The sequence below is a fragment of the Mauremys mutica genome, chromosome 3, assembly GCF_020497125.1.
Source record: "Mauremys mutica isolate MM-2020 ecotype Southern chromosome 3, ASM2049712v1, whole genome shotgun sequence".
Taxonomy (NCBI): domain Eukaryota; kingdom Metazoa; phylum Chordata; order Testudines; family Geoemydidae; genus Mauremys; species Mauremys mutica.
Window position 1 is genome coordinate 124307495 of NC_059074.1, and position 15965 is coordinate 124323459.

The 15965-nt window shown below is 42.0% G+C and overlaps 1 protein-coding gene across 5 annotated transcripts in view; it reads right to left on the reverse strand.

Moving 5' to 3' along the window:
- Positions 1–4608: 4608 nt before the first annotated feature.
- C3H6orf118 (chromosome 3 C6orf118 homolog) overlaps positions 4609–15965 on the reverse strand; it is a 54351-nt gene continuing 42994 nt past the window's right edge. Inside the window, exon 10 of one of the 5 annotated variants that reach the window (XM_045008832.1) lies at positions 4609–4763. In XM_045008832.1, coding sequence (XP_044864767.1) covers positions 4676–4763 — 88 coding nt within the window. In that variant the 3' untranslated portion in view covers positions 4609–4675. The remainder of the gene's footprint in view (positions 4764–15965) is intronic. The other 4 variants (XM_045008833.1, XM_045008834.1, XM_045008831.1 and 1 more) reach the window with 4 other exon arrangements.

Consider the following 15965-nt stretch of genomic DNA (forward strand, 5'->3'; position numbering starts at 1 on the left):
CTGAAACATGACCAGAAGGGGGAGGCAGTGCAGCTGTTGAAGGTGAAGAATATGTTGTCAGCAAAAGAACTGCATCAAAATCTGCTTCTGAAAATAAGGCCTTGTTCTATGATCACTGGTCTTCCAATCTGAATGGCTCCATTATGCAAACTGCAGTGGATCACATCCTGAGGGTCTTCTCTCTCTGATCCTTCAGCCAGATGGGAACATCAAAGCTGGTCAGCAAGTTTCCTCAGTCCCACCAGTCCTGCTGACAAACTGGGCTGGCCAAATGAGCCCAAGGCAATAGGACTGCTAATATAAGGATCACCAAAGCTCTCACTTGTGTTGCTTGCATTTAAGGCTAGCTCACTGTGTGTTTGTGTATAACACTGAGCATCCAAGAAGCTTGGGGTAGGAAGAGAATTACTAGTTATTTTTCTGATTCAACTTTTGTATATAATGTTATAGGTGTGAACAGCATTTATGCAGTGTGGAGGCACAGCCCCTAAGGAGAGCTTGCCATGGTCAGAGTGTGGCAGCTAGCAGGGGAGGGAAGGCATGCATAGATACAACATAGTGTTGCCAAGATGCCACTGTGAAAACCGTGTTAGTAGTACCAAAGGTTGTTTTCTCTCTCTTTTTTCTTTTTCAATTAATTTTTATGAGTAAATGTATCCGGAATAAAATAATATTTAAACTTTGTTTATAATTGAAAATCAATGTGCTGGAAAGCAACATGTCAAAGAAGGAAATGACAATTTTACTGTTAAACAGAATTCTATCAGTTTAACAAAAACCAAAACAGTACCTCTTCGAAATCTAATTAAGAGGCCTGCTCTCCTTGAACATAATGAGTAACATTCTATTTTAAGGACTCAGTGGAAAGTTCTAAAGAGACCTTGAGAGTTTGCTAGTAGAAAACATTAATCATACAGTCGAAGGAAGACCTAATAAAAGGCATTCTGTATGGAAGGTACAAACACATGTGGAATTAAATCTCAAGCCTTCATTTTGCGATAAGACAATTTGTATTCTAAAAATAACATGCACTTCACTAGCTAGTATCATTTATACCATAGACATGTTAGGAAAGGAGGATCTCATATCCAAGACCATTGAAATTAATACATAGACTCAGCATTTAAGGTAAAGAATGAGTTGTGGCTGTCTATATAGAACTTACTAAACGCTTCTAAAATGTCCTGTTCTAACATATTCAGGGGGTTGTTTAAGACCTGCAAGGGACTCTTCAGAGACGGGATCTACTCTGATTGTCTGAAAGTTTGGGTCTGGGACACAGATGGGAACTTTTATCTTACTCCTCTACCATTCATTACTCTTGCTTTCATGTCTATGCGCCCTTTATGCCTGAAGCATACATACTGTCCCCATCCAACAAACTCTCCAGTCTTTCTTACTCTTCTAAATCCTTCCTTAAAATCCACCTTTTCACGTCATTGCTCTTCCATTCTATTCATTATCAGACTCTCACCCTCCTTCTGCTGAGCTGCTGTCCTGGCTCTTATGTTTTCTTTGTCCTATTTAAACTTTTATTTTCAGGAGATGGAATGCCACCTATCTAGATTTGCAAAATATCTTGTAAATTAAATGTTACACAAATGTTTTTAATAAATAATAATGTTGGATTTTACACAGAGAATGATCATAGTCTAATTTGTTGCTTATCCATCTTTGTGCCAGAGCGAGAGAACTAGGGGCAGTTTAAGCCTTTTGTGGTTTCTTCTTAGGGAAATAAAGTCCACTAGAACTTTAAATCACCAGTGTATTTCCATCTTCCAAACCTTCTTTGTCCGCTCATTGCCAAAAACAGACCCCCCGCCCCCTTGGTGAAAGGAAAAATATTTTCTAGTGTCAAACCCAATCTTCTCTAATATGGGTGTGCCTTCTAACTTGACATCCAGCATCAGATGAGGGAGGAGAACAGCCATAATTGCCAACTAAAACATAATTTCCTAGGCTACTGCATCTGAGAAATGGAAGGAGAGTATTATACGAGCCACAAGCCTTCCTCTTCCTTCTACAAGCAGATTTACCACTGCCTGGGAAGAAGGATGGTAACAATATATAAAAAGGTTATAAAAATAGTTCTGAAATTAGTTGGTTACCAGTCCAGTTCTTAGTGAACACATCCACAACAGAAAAACCACCACAACCACCACATTTGGCACTCCTTGTTGGCCATCTTAGTAGAAAGGCACTGCACTGCCATATGTATGTTGGAAAAAGTGGAGGATATATTCTGAAAAGAAAAATAAAATGACTGAGGGACTGGAAGGATTGATTCATAAGAAGAGATTAAGGGCCTGATCCAGAGTCCATGGACATCAATGGAAGCATCCCCTATAAGGACGATGAAATAATGAGGACGTTCCTTGGTAGCATCTTGTGCTGTCTGTATACAAATGTTAACAAAAATGGAAGGTAAAGATTAAATATGGCCATGAGTGCCAGGTTAAGTGACAGCTTCTCTTATAAATGAGATGCTGTCTAGCATTTTGATTATTAAAAACAAAAGAAGAGAAAACAACTACTTTGTTCACGAGACTAAACAATTACAGTCCTAAGATTTACATATACTAGAAGGCAGCATACACAGAAGTTAGCACAGAGGACTAGGAGTCAGGACACTAGAATTCCATGCCCATTTTGCCCCTGACTTGCTAGGTAACCTTGGGAAAGTCATTATTTAGTTTCCGTTTGTCCATCTATAACATGGAAGTGTTGTGAAACTTAATTAATGTTTGTAAACTACTTGGAGAGTCTCCATTGAAAGATAAGCACAAAACATTATTATACTTTCAACACCTTGGAAGCACCCATATATTTTCATAAATGCACTAATAAATTCGGAATTACAATTACTAATCTGCTGTAACACTTAGCAAGTTCAAAATGCATATTTTAGTTCATAGAATACCTATGTACACAAGAATGCAAATCAAACTTTATGTATTGATTGTTTTACTTTTCTAACAAAAATGTGAGATGAAGAACATTTTCCCTGCATTCAGCTATAAATTTCTGCAGCAGAGCTCCTATTACCTTTTTCAAGTTATGTTATAGTGATTAGATGTGTACAAAAACACAGAAAGAATGAAGTATGGAAGAAAGATGGTCTTGTAGTTAAGGCACTGGAATGGGCCTCAGAAGATCTGTGTTTAATTCCTTGCTCTGCCAGAGACTTCTTGTGTGACCTTGGGCAAATCATCTAATCTCTCTCAGTTCCTCATCCGTAAAATGGAACATAGGAATTGCCACACTGGATCAGCCTCATGATTCAGCTGGTCCAGTATCCTGTCTCCAACTGCAGCTGGTACCAGATGTTTCAAAGGAAGGTGAAATTAACCCCACAGTAAACAGCTGTGGGATAGTTTACCAATATTAACTTCCTAGTCTAATCCATAATAGTTAAAAACTGGTTTAAACCCTGAAGCATGAGGTTTTGTTTCCCTTCCAAAACTGATTTATTTTTTTAGCATTCACAGTTATAAAAACTGGATATTCTTGTAATCCATATAAACATTCAATATCTCTGAATCTTGCTCACTTCTTGGCCTCCATGACATCTGGTGACAATGAGTTCCAGGGTCTAAAATTACTCAGGTTCTGACAGTCCTCCAGTATCTTTCCCAGATTGGACAACTGACAACTAACTGGGAAAGAACTATGGAATATGCCCATAGACACAAATAGGCGCAAACAGTGGGGACACTCATGTCTGGGCTAAGCTTATCTGGCTGCTCTGACCTGGGGACCAGTCAGGAGTTATTTAGCTGTGCAATGTAGACATAACCTGGGTGGAGTGTGAAATGTCCCCTTAGGCTCCTGGGTTTTGGCTCCTTTTTGATTGGGGAAAATAATTAGTAGGGGTACTCTCCCTCTTGTTGCCTGGCAACAAAATGAGCTGTTACTTGCAGTGAAATAGTTAACAATGTTGACACTTAAAATATCATCACTGGCATCTGAATTAACACCCCTTTGAGATGAATGGGGCAATACACACTTCTGAGCTATCTTTTCAGGCACTCTGCAAATTCAGGCAGACATTGCTGCTTCACATATACTTGGTTTGTGTTTTCAAGGTTGTTGGTTTTGTTTTGTTTTGTTTTTTTCAACAGTAACAGCTAGAGGTTTACTTTTCTAAAATGGAAGCTGAGATTCTGTAGAACAAGAAGGCTGCCAGGAGATGTGCCAGTATGCCATATGACTGTATACCAGTCCAAATCAAGTCCTGTATGCAATACTTGCAAGAAAGTCTTTGCACACAGTAATATAAATAGATCTTATTTAGAAGCTGCAGCTTCCATTTACTTGAATAGCTTTTAGTTGTGAGTTTCATCCTGGGAGTTTAACAAATAACCTCTGCCACATGCATAACAAAGGTTCCATGACTAAGCAAGGGCAGCTTCTATTGAAAGCTGCATGGAAAAGGCACAGCTACTTAAACAATTGCTATTATTAATGCAGAGCATTTTCTAGATAGTATATAGTAATCTCTCTATAAATATACAGAATACCAAACCATGATAATTTGTGTAAAAAAATGGCATGCATTTCTATTTCTGACATTGCATTATTATACTTAATTCTGAGACTCAACATCAGTTTTTCATATTTGGATTTCATTTGCATGGTTTCAAGGTGTCAAGTATACATTCAAGGCATCTACGATTTATCTTCCTACACGTTCTTCTGAATTGTCTGAAGTTGGTTCATTATCTTCAAGTGACAAGAATGTCTTCAGCCTCTCCCACAACTTTCTAAAAACAAAACAAGAAGAAAAAAAAACACACAATCAGTACACTAAGTGAGGAGAAAGCACAGGGTAAAAGTGTCACAGAAAACATCTTTGACAGAATAGCAACCCCTCCATGAACTCTTCCACTGTCAGCAATAGAAAAGGAAAGAAAAGTTACTTACCTGTACAGTAACTGGAGTTCTTTGAGATGCGTGGTCCCTATCAGTATTCCATTTAAGGTGTGCATATGCTACATGCACTAAGATGGAAGATCTTTGCTAGCAGTGTCCATTGGTCTGTGCTTGCACCCCTCTACTCCTCATGCTTTGAACTGAGCACATAAGTGGCGGTGTGGCCTCTCCAGGTACTTTTCTACTGTGAATGGCTGTAGGATAAGGCTCCACAGGAGAGGAGCAGGAAGATGGGTAGTGGAATACAAATAGGGACCACACATGTTGAAGAATTCCATTTAATGTAGAGATAAGGAGAGGTCATTTAGCTTGTGCAGTAACTGGAGTTCTTCGAGATGTGTGGTCCCTATGGGTGCTCCATTTCAGGACTTCCATGCACCCATGCATGCTTGATCAGAGATTTTCATCAGTAGTGTCTGTGAATCTGTGCCTATGCCCTGCATATCCTTGTGCTGCTGTGCAAGAATATGCAGGGGAAGTGGACCTGCTGCCACTCCAGTTCCTTCTCAACCATTAAGTCCAGAGAGAAAGACTTTGAGGCAGAAGGGAAAGAAGGTGGGGAGTGGAGCACTCATAGGGGCAAAACTTCTTGACAAGCGTGAGAGAGTAGTGCTGGAAAAAGGTGTGCACTGAAGATCAGGTAACAAATGCCTGAGATGGATGGTTTTTTAGTAGGCCCACAAAGGTTGACTGGACCCTGGTAGAACAAGAAATCACCCTGGGAGGGGGATGCACCCCCAAGACATTGTAACAGGTAACAAAACCCACTTAGACAGTCTTTGAGTGGAGATCAGATCAGATTTGTTCTGTGATCAAGATGAAAAGTCTACGGCAAGCCCTAAACTGCTTAGTCCTGTCAAGGTAAAAAGCAAGCGCTCTTCTAGTGTATGAAATTGAGGCCCCATGGTGGAGTAGGTTCTTTGACAGGAGAAAAAAGGTTGAACAGGCCATTAGCAAACCTCATGGTAGTCAGGTGAGCAAAGACTGAAAAACATTCAATGAGGACGTGAAAAGCTGTAAAAGCAGCCAGGTGAACTTGGATTCAGCTTAGTGACAATCCTGTGGTTTTTAAATTCAGCACGTAATTCAGAATATGTGATAGACAAGAGGAGGTGCAGACTGATGGCTGCACCAAACTTGAAAATGTTTCCACTTCTGTAGGCAGGTTTTCCTCATAGTGGATTTCCTGCTGTAGAGCAGTACTGTTTATACCTCTGCTGACCAAGCCTGTTCTATGCCAGTGAGCCATCTAGTAGCCAGGCCTTGAGGTAAAGAACTGAGAGGCCGGGTTGGTGATGAATCTCAACTCCTGGGTAACAAGATCCAATGTTAGAGGAAGGTGGAGAGGTGGCTGCAGAGCCAGGCAAATCAGCTCTGGGAACCATACCTGTCTTGGTACAACAGTGCTATGAGGAAGGTTACTAATTTCTCCTGTTTCAGCTTGTTCAGGACCTTGCTTAGAGATGGCGTTGGAGATAAGCATATAGCAATATATGAGGCCTAGGAGTGACTAGGGCATCTCCCATTGAGTTGTAGCCATGCTCCCCCCATAACAGAATCATCTGCACTTTGCACAGGATGGTGTTGGGAGAGATCTATCTCCAAGTGACCCCAGGTAAGACATATCCTTCAGAATACCACATTGTTCAGCTCCTGCTCATTGCTGAGGCAGAAATGCCTGCTCAGGGAGTCCACTATTGTTTTCTGCAATCTTGGTAGATAAACCACAGAGATCAGGATGCGGTGAGATATGCACAAGTTCCATAGTCTTATGGACTCTGTGCATAAAGACTGGGGTCTTGCTCCTCCTCATTGATTGATATAATATATTGCTGCTCTGTTGTCCAGCATTATTCTGATTGGGTGGCTCCTGATATGGGAAGTGATGGCAATGACACTCACTACTCTGAGCTCTAATACGTTGATGTAGGGGTTGCCTCCTGGGAGGCCTATTTGCTGTGAGCTGTGAAGTCCTGAAAGAGTGCACCCCAGCCTAGTAGAGAGACATCTGTGGTGATCTTTATGGGGGGAAGCTGTGAGAACGGAACTCCCACATATACCTTTTGAGGATCTTTCCATCAACTGAGGGAATTAAGGACCCACAGAGGTATGGACACCCGCTTAAGTACACAGTTACAGATATAAACAGTTCTCAGTCAGGCTTGAAGACACTAGGAGTGTAGTTGCTCAGGATGTTACACATGTATAGGCTGCCATATGGTCAAGGGCCCAGGAGTTGCAGCCGACCTCTTACTGTAGTTTTTGGGTTCTGTTGTATTGTAGAGATGAGGCTGAACACAATGTTAAACCTGTGGGTGGGCAAGTATGCTCTGTGGTAATGGAGTCCAGAATAGCCCTGATGAAGTCTATTCCTTGTGTGGGTACGAATGCAGACTTCTCTGTGCCGAGGCAGAGGCACAAGGGATAGGGCCTTGCTGGTTGCTGCCTGCACCTCAAGAAATGAGCAACTCTTCAGAAGCCAGTCATCCAAGAGGGAAAAACAATTATTCCCATCTGGCAGAGATGGGCTGCGCCTGCTGACAGGACTTTGGTAAAGTACCTTGTGGCACTTGAGAGACTGAAGGATGGGATGTGATATTAGTGGTAGTCCCTGCCAGCCAGGAAACATAGGAAATGTGTGTGAGGGGGGTGCATAGCTATGTGTAAATAACTGTCCTGAAGGTCAGGGGAGTTAAACCAATCTCCTGGGGATCCAGAGAAGGAATTATGACTGCTAGGGTCACTATCCTGAAACACTAAAAGCAGACAAAGGTGTTCTAAGTCCCTAGATCCAGAATCAGTCTCCAAGCTGTTTTTCTTGGGCACCAGGAAGTATTGGAAATAGAACCCTTTCTCAATGAAATCCAGAGGAACAGGTTTGATTCCAAGTCCTTGCATACAATTGAAGTCAAACTAACAAGCCTGTAGCTTTCTGGATTGCTTTTTTCCCCTTTCTTAAAAACAGGAACTATATTAGCAATTCTCCAGTCATAGGGTATAGCCCCCGAGTTTAGATTAATTAACAATCCTTGCTATAGGTCTTGCAATTTCAAGTGCCAGTTCCTTTAATATTCTTGGATGGAAATTATCTGGGCCCTTTGATTTAATCCCATTAAACTGTTTGAGTTTGACTTCCACCAAAGATGTGGTAATTTCTACTTCCATATCCTCATTCCCATTAGCCACCCTGCCACTATCCCTAAGCTCTTAATTAGCCTTATTAAAAATTGAAGCAAAGTATTAGTTTAGGTGTTGGGCCATCCTAGATTATCTTTAATTTCCACCCCATCCTCAATGTTTAGCAAGCCCACTTCTTTCCTTGTTTTCTTTATATGGCTATAGAATCTTTTACTATTGGTTTTAATTTCCTTTGCAAGGTCCAACTCTGGCTTTTGGCTGTTCTCACTTTATCTCTATACTTTCTGACCTCCAAGAGGTAGCTTTCCTTGCTGATCCATCCCATCCTCCATTCTGTGTAGGCTTTATGCTTTCTCTTAATCACCTGTTTGAGATGCTTGCTCATCCAGGTTGGTCTGCAACCTTTCCCTATAAATTTTCCCCCCTTGCTTGGGATGCAGGCTTCAGATCTTTTCTGCAACTTTGACTTAAAGTAATTCCAAGCATCCTCCACATTCAGATCCTTGAGGTTTTCAGTCCAGTCCACTTCCCTAACTAATTCCCTTAATTTTTTTAAATCTGCACTTTTGAAATCAAGGACCCTCATTGCAGATCTATTTTTGTTTATTCTACAATTTAGTTTAAACTAAATTAGCTCATGATCCCTAGAACCAAGGTTATCCCCATAGCCATATTTTCTATGAGGTCCTCACTACTCACCTATATCAAATCTAAAATGGCATCATCTCTTTTTGGTGTAGCAACTATTTGGGGAAGAAATCAGTCAGCTATCACATCCAGGAAAATCTGGGCCCTTCCATGTTGCTGTCATCCCGACAATATCTGGTTTCATATTCTGTACCAGTGGTTCTAGTTCCTCCATTTTGTTACCCAGTCTCCTTATCTGCTTCTGCTTGGCTTCGCCCACATTCCTCACCCAATTGGGTACATTCATTCTACTGCCAGTATCGCCTACCTGACTGTTAGTGCCAATACCAATGGAGCTATCTTTTCTCTTAACATCCATTCCCCTACTCACTGCTGTTCCTTTCTCCATTGCTGTATCCTTTCTTACCTGATTTTCCTCCCACTCAATCTTACTATCGGGTATGGAGATTATATGTGCATCACCGAGCTGTCTTCCCCGAGTTCCTAGTTAAAGCTCTTTAATCAGTTGTGCCAATCTTCATCCCAGAAGTCTATTTCCCTCACTGCTCAGGTGGAGTCCATCTCATGAGACCGCTCCTCAGTCCATGAATGTCTCCCAGTGGTCAAACATCCCAAAGCCCTCCTTATAACATCACCGCCTGAGCCTGTTGATCATCATAATCTTGTCTCATCTTTGTTCTCCTCTAGAGACAGGGAGAAGAATACCATTGAAGATCTATTTCCTTAACCATCTTCACCAGCCTGGCAGAGTCTTCCCCAGCCTGGCAAGAATCTAGCTGTATCCTTTGTTTATCCAGCTGTATCATTTGTGAAGGACAATCAGTGGATTCTTTCCTACTGCCATTAGGATCCTCTTCAGCCTCTGGCTCAGGCATACATCCCATATCTGAGCTCCCAGCAGCCAGTATACCCTTCTGTTCTCCAGATCCAAATGGTGCCAGCACTGGTGGCCAGTGAGAGCTCGGTAACTACATCGGTACTGGAAGCCAAGACTTCAGTGGAAGATAAATTGGTTATGGAGGATAGGTTAGTACTGGCTGAAAATCCCTCTCAGCACCACTCAACGGAGCTACTTCAAAAGGTCTGAGTGGAGCCAGAAACCACATTGGTACCAGAGGTCGAATCATCATTGCAGAGTATGGTATGACCAGAGGGTGAATCAAATCTGGAAGGTAAGTCAATACCAGTAGGAAATGTGTCTTGATATCCCTCAGCAAAGATGAATGAGGTTCATTTGGGACTGAAGGTCCTCTTGGGAAAGGAGCCTGGATGGTACCAGGGAGTCTGGATAGGACTGATCTCAAGTTGCAGTGGGGGAGGTTTAGGTTGGATATTAGGAAAAACTTTTTCACTAGGAGGGTGATGAAGCACTGAAATGGGTTACCTAGGGAGATGGTGGAATCTCCTTCCTTAGAGGTTTTTATGGTCAGGCTTGACAAAGCCCTGGCTGGGATGATTTAGTTGGAGATTGGGCCTGTTTTGAGCAGGGGGTTGGACTAGATGACCTCCTGAGGTCCCTCCCAACCCTGATATTCTATGATCCTCAGAAGTCAGAACACTGGGGGTACTGAAGCCTGTTCTGATGTGAGGTCCATGTGCTCAACCCAACAGTCTACAGAAGATAGTACTGAAAACAATTTTGCCTTGGTTTTAGAAAATCCTTGTGCTCTGAAGGCACTGAGTCCAGTGCTGATTCTGATGCTGTTTCAGGAGGACTGCTCTGCTGAAGGATGTGTCTGCTATAGAAGTTTGTATCATGACATAATGTTTTACAAAACTGTGCATGGAGCCTCATGCTGCAGCCCTACAGATCCCCAGAAGAGGGACATCTCAAATTAAGCTACAGATGCAGCCAAGTTTCTAGTCAAGAGGAGCCTCAAACCTTGTGAGAGAAGGGTCGCTATTAGTTTATAACAAAGCAAGATGCAGCCCGAACTCCATTTGAAAAGTCTTTGTGTAGAGATTATTTCCCCTCTCATACACTCAGCAAAGGAGACAAAGCGTTCAGGAGATTTCCTGATGGGTTTTGTCCTTTGCAGGTAGAATGCCAGGGCTCAACGGTGTAGTTTCCTGCCTTCTCTGGTAGCATGTGGCTTTGAATAGAAATTTGGTGAGTGTATAACCTGGTTTAAAGAAATTCTGAGATGAGTTTTGAATGAATTTTGGGTGCAACCTCATGGAAACTTTATCCTTGTGGAATTCCACATTTAGGTCCTCTATAAGGGCCCCCAGCTCACTTACTATTCTGGCTGAGGTGACTGCAACCAGAAAGGCAACCTTCACAGATAGATGAGCAAAGGCATATGATGCTAAAGTTCTGAATGGAGAGTTCATTAATGCCAATAGGTCAAGGTTGAGGTCCCGTATTGGGGTAAATGTTAGTAGTGGAGGAAAGAATCTGATAAGTCTCATCAGAAACTAGTAGTAGGATGGGCAAAGACCATATGGCTGTCCACTGGAGAGTGAAAGGCTCTAACAGCTGCCAAGTGCACCCGCAAGGAACGGAGAGACAACTCTGACATTTTTAGAAGGAGGAGGTAGTCTATAATAGTAGGGATCTCAGCATCCTCTGTAGGCATCCCACAATGCTGGCACCAGGTAGAAAATCTTTTCCATGCTATGTGCCATATATTTGAATGAATTGAGCAGAGGGTTGAATCTGTTTATGTGAATTTGCAGTTATAGTTTCTTAAGCTGTTGCTTATGTTGAATCTGTTGTTATATAGTAGTTATTATGTTTTTCTTCTCTCTCTGCAGTATAAGACTTCGTCAGCCATCATGGCTCAAACCATGTGTACATGAATGTGTTTCTAATTAGGGACTTGTGCTATATCTGCCATACAGAACAACTGGCGATGAAGATTTCAAGAACATTCTATGCATCAAATTAGCAAAACAATCTCTGACATTGCTTACAGCCCTGGGTGGGGAGAGGAGTCTGCTATAACTGAATACTCCGAAGTACTAAACTAACAGCAGCAAGGTCAAATGGAAGGCTGTATTGGAAACATGGAGGCCTTCAACACTGCCGTGGAGGACTAGCTCACATACAGAGAGAGTCTGGAGCAGTAGTCTGAAGTAAATGAGCTTACACCAGAAAAACATGTAGCAACTTTACTGTGTGTGTTAAGAGGAAAAACGTAACAGTTTAATATGCAGTCTGTTTGCCCCAGAGAAACCAGCAAGCAAAACCCCTTTAAAGAGATAATGCAAACTGTTCAAGAGCACTTGGCTCCCAAGCAAGCCTCTGATTATAGCACAAAGGTTCAGGTTTCATAAGAGGAATCAACTTGAAGGTGAATCTATTTCTTCCTTTGTGACAGAGTTAAAAAGATTATCACCACACAATGCTTTTAAGGATGGGCTTAACAAAGCCCTAAGTGACAGACTGGGGACCCCTTGGGGTTCACGGACCACCAGTTGAACACCACTGACTTATAGTATTTAATTGAAGGTAGATGCTGAATTGGAACATCTGGAAAGGGAGGGCATACTTTCAAAAATGGCCTAGAGAGCAAGTAGAGAACTCCTATCATCCCAAATGTAAAATAACATGATGCAGTAAGGGTGTGTGGAGATTTTATGGTCACCATAAACCCTGTACTGACCATTGAAAAATGCCCCCTGCCTTGAATTGAGGACATTTTTGCTACACTGGCAGGGGCAATGATTTAGCAAAATGGGTTTGTCACAGGCCTACCTATGAATGGAATTGAAGGAGAGTCTAAGGCAAACCTCACAATCAAAAGGGTATGTATCAGTACCACAGGCTATTGTTTGGTATTGCTTCAGCTCCTGCTATATGGCAATGGACCAGATTTTGCAAGCTATTCTGAGAACAGAGTGTTATTTGGATGACATTACTGTGACCGGTGGAAGTGAAGAACATCATCTGGGAACCCTGAAAAACATATTAAAACATCTAGAAGAATATGGATTACGAGCCAATCACATAAAATGTGAATATTTCAAGGACTCGATAGCTTACTGTGAGCACGTCATTGATGCATAAGGCCTACATAAATCTCAGGAGATGATAAAAGCAGTTCTGAAAGTGCCACTGCCAAAGGATGTGTCACAACTTAGATCATTTCCAGGATTTATCAATTACTATAGCCATTTTGTAGCAGACATAGCAACTGTATTGCATCTACTTAACTGTTTACTGCAGACTGGTCAAAAATGGATATGGTCATGTGAGTGTCAAAAAAGCTTTCCTGGAAGCAAAGCAATAGGTCACTTGAGAAAGTGTGCTTACACACCTTAACCTATCCTTGCCTATCAAGTTAGCATGTGAAGTGTCATCCCATGGAATTGGGGTGGTTTTATCGCACTCCATGCCAGATGGCAGTGAGAGTTCCATAGCATTTGACTTAACATCTCTCCCAGCAGCAGAACATAACTATGCACAAATAGACAAGGAGGATTTAAGTTTGGTATGGAGTGTGAAGAAATTCAACCAGTATCTATATGGGAGGAAATTCACCCTTGTCACCAACCACCGACCATTAATGGCAATCCTTCATCCGAGGAATGGAGCTTCTTTGACAACAGCAGCATGAATGCAATGCTGTGCTCTTGTTACTGAAATATTGGGTTTGCCTAGCTGAGAGCCAATAACAGCCTGACAGGGATAAGGAAAAAATGCTTTATTTTGCAGAAGAAAGGAGAGCTTTGTAATAGATACAGAAGACTTTACTGCACACAAGTTTTACAAGCTTTTTATACATTTTTAGACAAAGACCATGCCGTGTTAACACTTTATTGGTGGGTGTTAAGCCCCGTGCTTTTGTTATCTGGTTAGCGCAAACTGGCTTGGAGCAAGATTTTTTTGTTTTGTGGCAGAAGAGGAAAGATAGTTGGAAAGTTTAGGGTACTGTGTACGTGAGGCCTTTTGGAGGCTTCTGCCTCCACCTACTGGCCGTTTGCAAAACTATTAATGGGGGGGGGGGGCGCTACCGAATTGCTTTTACAATCCGAGGAATAGAGCTTCTTTGACAACAGCAGCATGAATGCAATGCTGTGCTGTGCTCTCTTCTTAGCTGGTTATGTCTACAACATCAAATTCAAAAGAAAAGAAATGCACGCAAATACAGATGGGCTCCACCGCCTGCCCCTGCCAATTGAAGGGTGACCTGTAATAGAGACAGAATCTATCAAATTTGTCAATTTGTTGCAGACCGAGTGCTCCTCATTGTCTTGCAGAAACTAAGAGGGATCCCACACTAGCTCAGGTTTATGAAGCCAACTTTGAAGAGCTTTAAATATACTGATTGCCCTAAGCTGGCACCCTTTTACATACGCAAAGGTGAGCTTACCATACATCAAGGGTATGTCATGAGGGGAATTTGTGTTATTATTCCTAGTAAATTGTGCACAAGAGTATTAGATGAGATTCATGTAGGTCTGTTAGGGGTAGTAAAAATGATGGCACTCACCAGTTTTGTATGGAGGCCAGGGATTGACCAAGAAATAGAGCAGCTTGCTAAAGAATGTTTGGGATGCCAACAGGTACAGTGCATGCCTAAACCAGCACCATTACACCCTTGGGAATGGCTATCAGCTCCCTGGTAATGTCTGCATTTTGATTTTGCCAGACCATTTTTGGGTATGATGTATTTAGTAGCTGTAGATACCCATTCCAAATGGCTGGAAGTTTTTTCCATGAAAACCACCACAGCTGCACAGACAGTATAAAACTTCAACATTTGTTTGCAAGAACTGGACCACCAGAACAAGTTGTGAGTGACAAGGGTCCTCTGTTTAGTTCAGAAGAATGTCCACAGTTCATAAAGAAAAATGTTATTAGATATATTACCTCTGCACCTTACCATCCAGCTATAAATGGCTTTGTTGAAAGGTTTATATACATTTTTAAGCAAGCCCTGCAATCCATGGCAGATGAGAAGGGGTCACTACAGCGAAAGCTGGAACATTTTTTGCTAGCATATCAAGATGCAACATATGCCAATGCTGTTTATGGGCCAAAATCTCAGGTCACACTTGGGCTTATTAAAGTCAGATATAAGCCAGAAATAATCAAATAAGTCAAGTGATGGTGAGAGGGACCAGTGCACCTCATCAGCTACAAGTGGGTCAAACAGTACTGGTTCATGATTATTGGGGACCCAGTACATGGCTTTCATCAACTGTTAGTGCACAAGTGAATCCTTTGTCCTATACAGTACAAGTGGCACCAAATATGTTTTGGCACTGGCACACTGACCAATCGCGAGATTCGTGGGTGACTCCATGTCTGACAAAGAAAGCAAAATTCAGGGAGCTGCTGAATTTGTGCCCCAGCTTGAAACAACAACCAATAACATGATACCAGAAAGCAGCTGTGCTGAACAATCAATATCATCTGAGGGAACATATGAGTCAGACCTTGCTGCAGACACCCCACTTCCTCAGGGGAGTGTTCAAAATGTTGGCAGACATTATCCAGAAAGAAAACACAAGCCACCTGAAAGATATGATTTGTAATTGGACCTTGGGTTGTTCTGCCACAAGTACTTCTGACAGCATTGTGCCCATTATATTGTGGGGAGAAGACAGATGTGATATATTTGAATGTATCAAGCAGATGTTGAATCTGTTTATGTGAATTTTGCAGTTATAGTTTCTTAAGCAGTTGCTTATGTTAACTCTGTTGGTAGATAGTGGTTACTATATTTTTCTTCTCTCTCTCTCTCTGCAATACAAAAGTCAGCCAGCCATCACGGCTTCAGCCATGTGTACGTTTCTGTGTTTCTAATCAAGTATTCGTGCTACATCCACCATACACAACACTGTTAGATGGAGGGATGCTGGGTTGTGGTATTTGCTTCTGTCTGAATCAGCCAGTCTGGGAAAAAACAAATATGGATGCACAAGGACATCTTGAGAATGCTTGGACACCAGAGCTATCTGGGCCATTGGGGAGCAATCAGGATCACCGACTCTCCATCTTGTTTGATCTTCTTCAGAACTTGAGGTAAGAGAAGGATCGGAGGAAACATGTACATCCTCTGTCCTGACCATCAAATTAGACATGTGTCCCCTCTGGAGTTGTGGCCTGGAGCAGTAGGTTGGGCATTTCTTCTTCTGTTGAGATGCAAAGAGATCCCAAGATGGCAATGCCCACAGCAGAAAGATGCTCTTCACCACTAAGTCAGATAATTCCCACTCCTGGGTCATTGGAGAACCATCTGCTAAGGATCTCTGCTATAATGTGTTGTGCACCCATGGAAGGTGCGCTGCTGAAC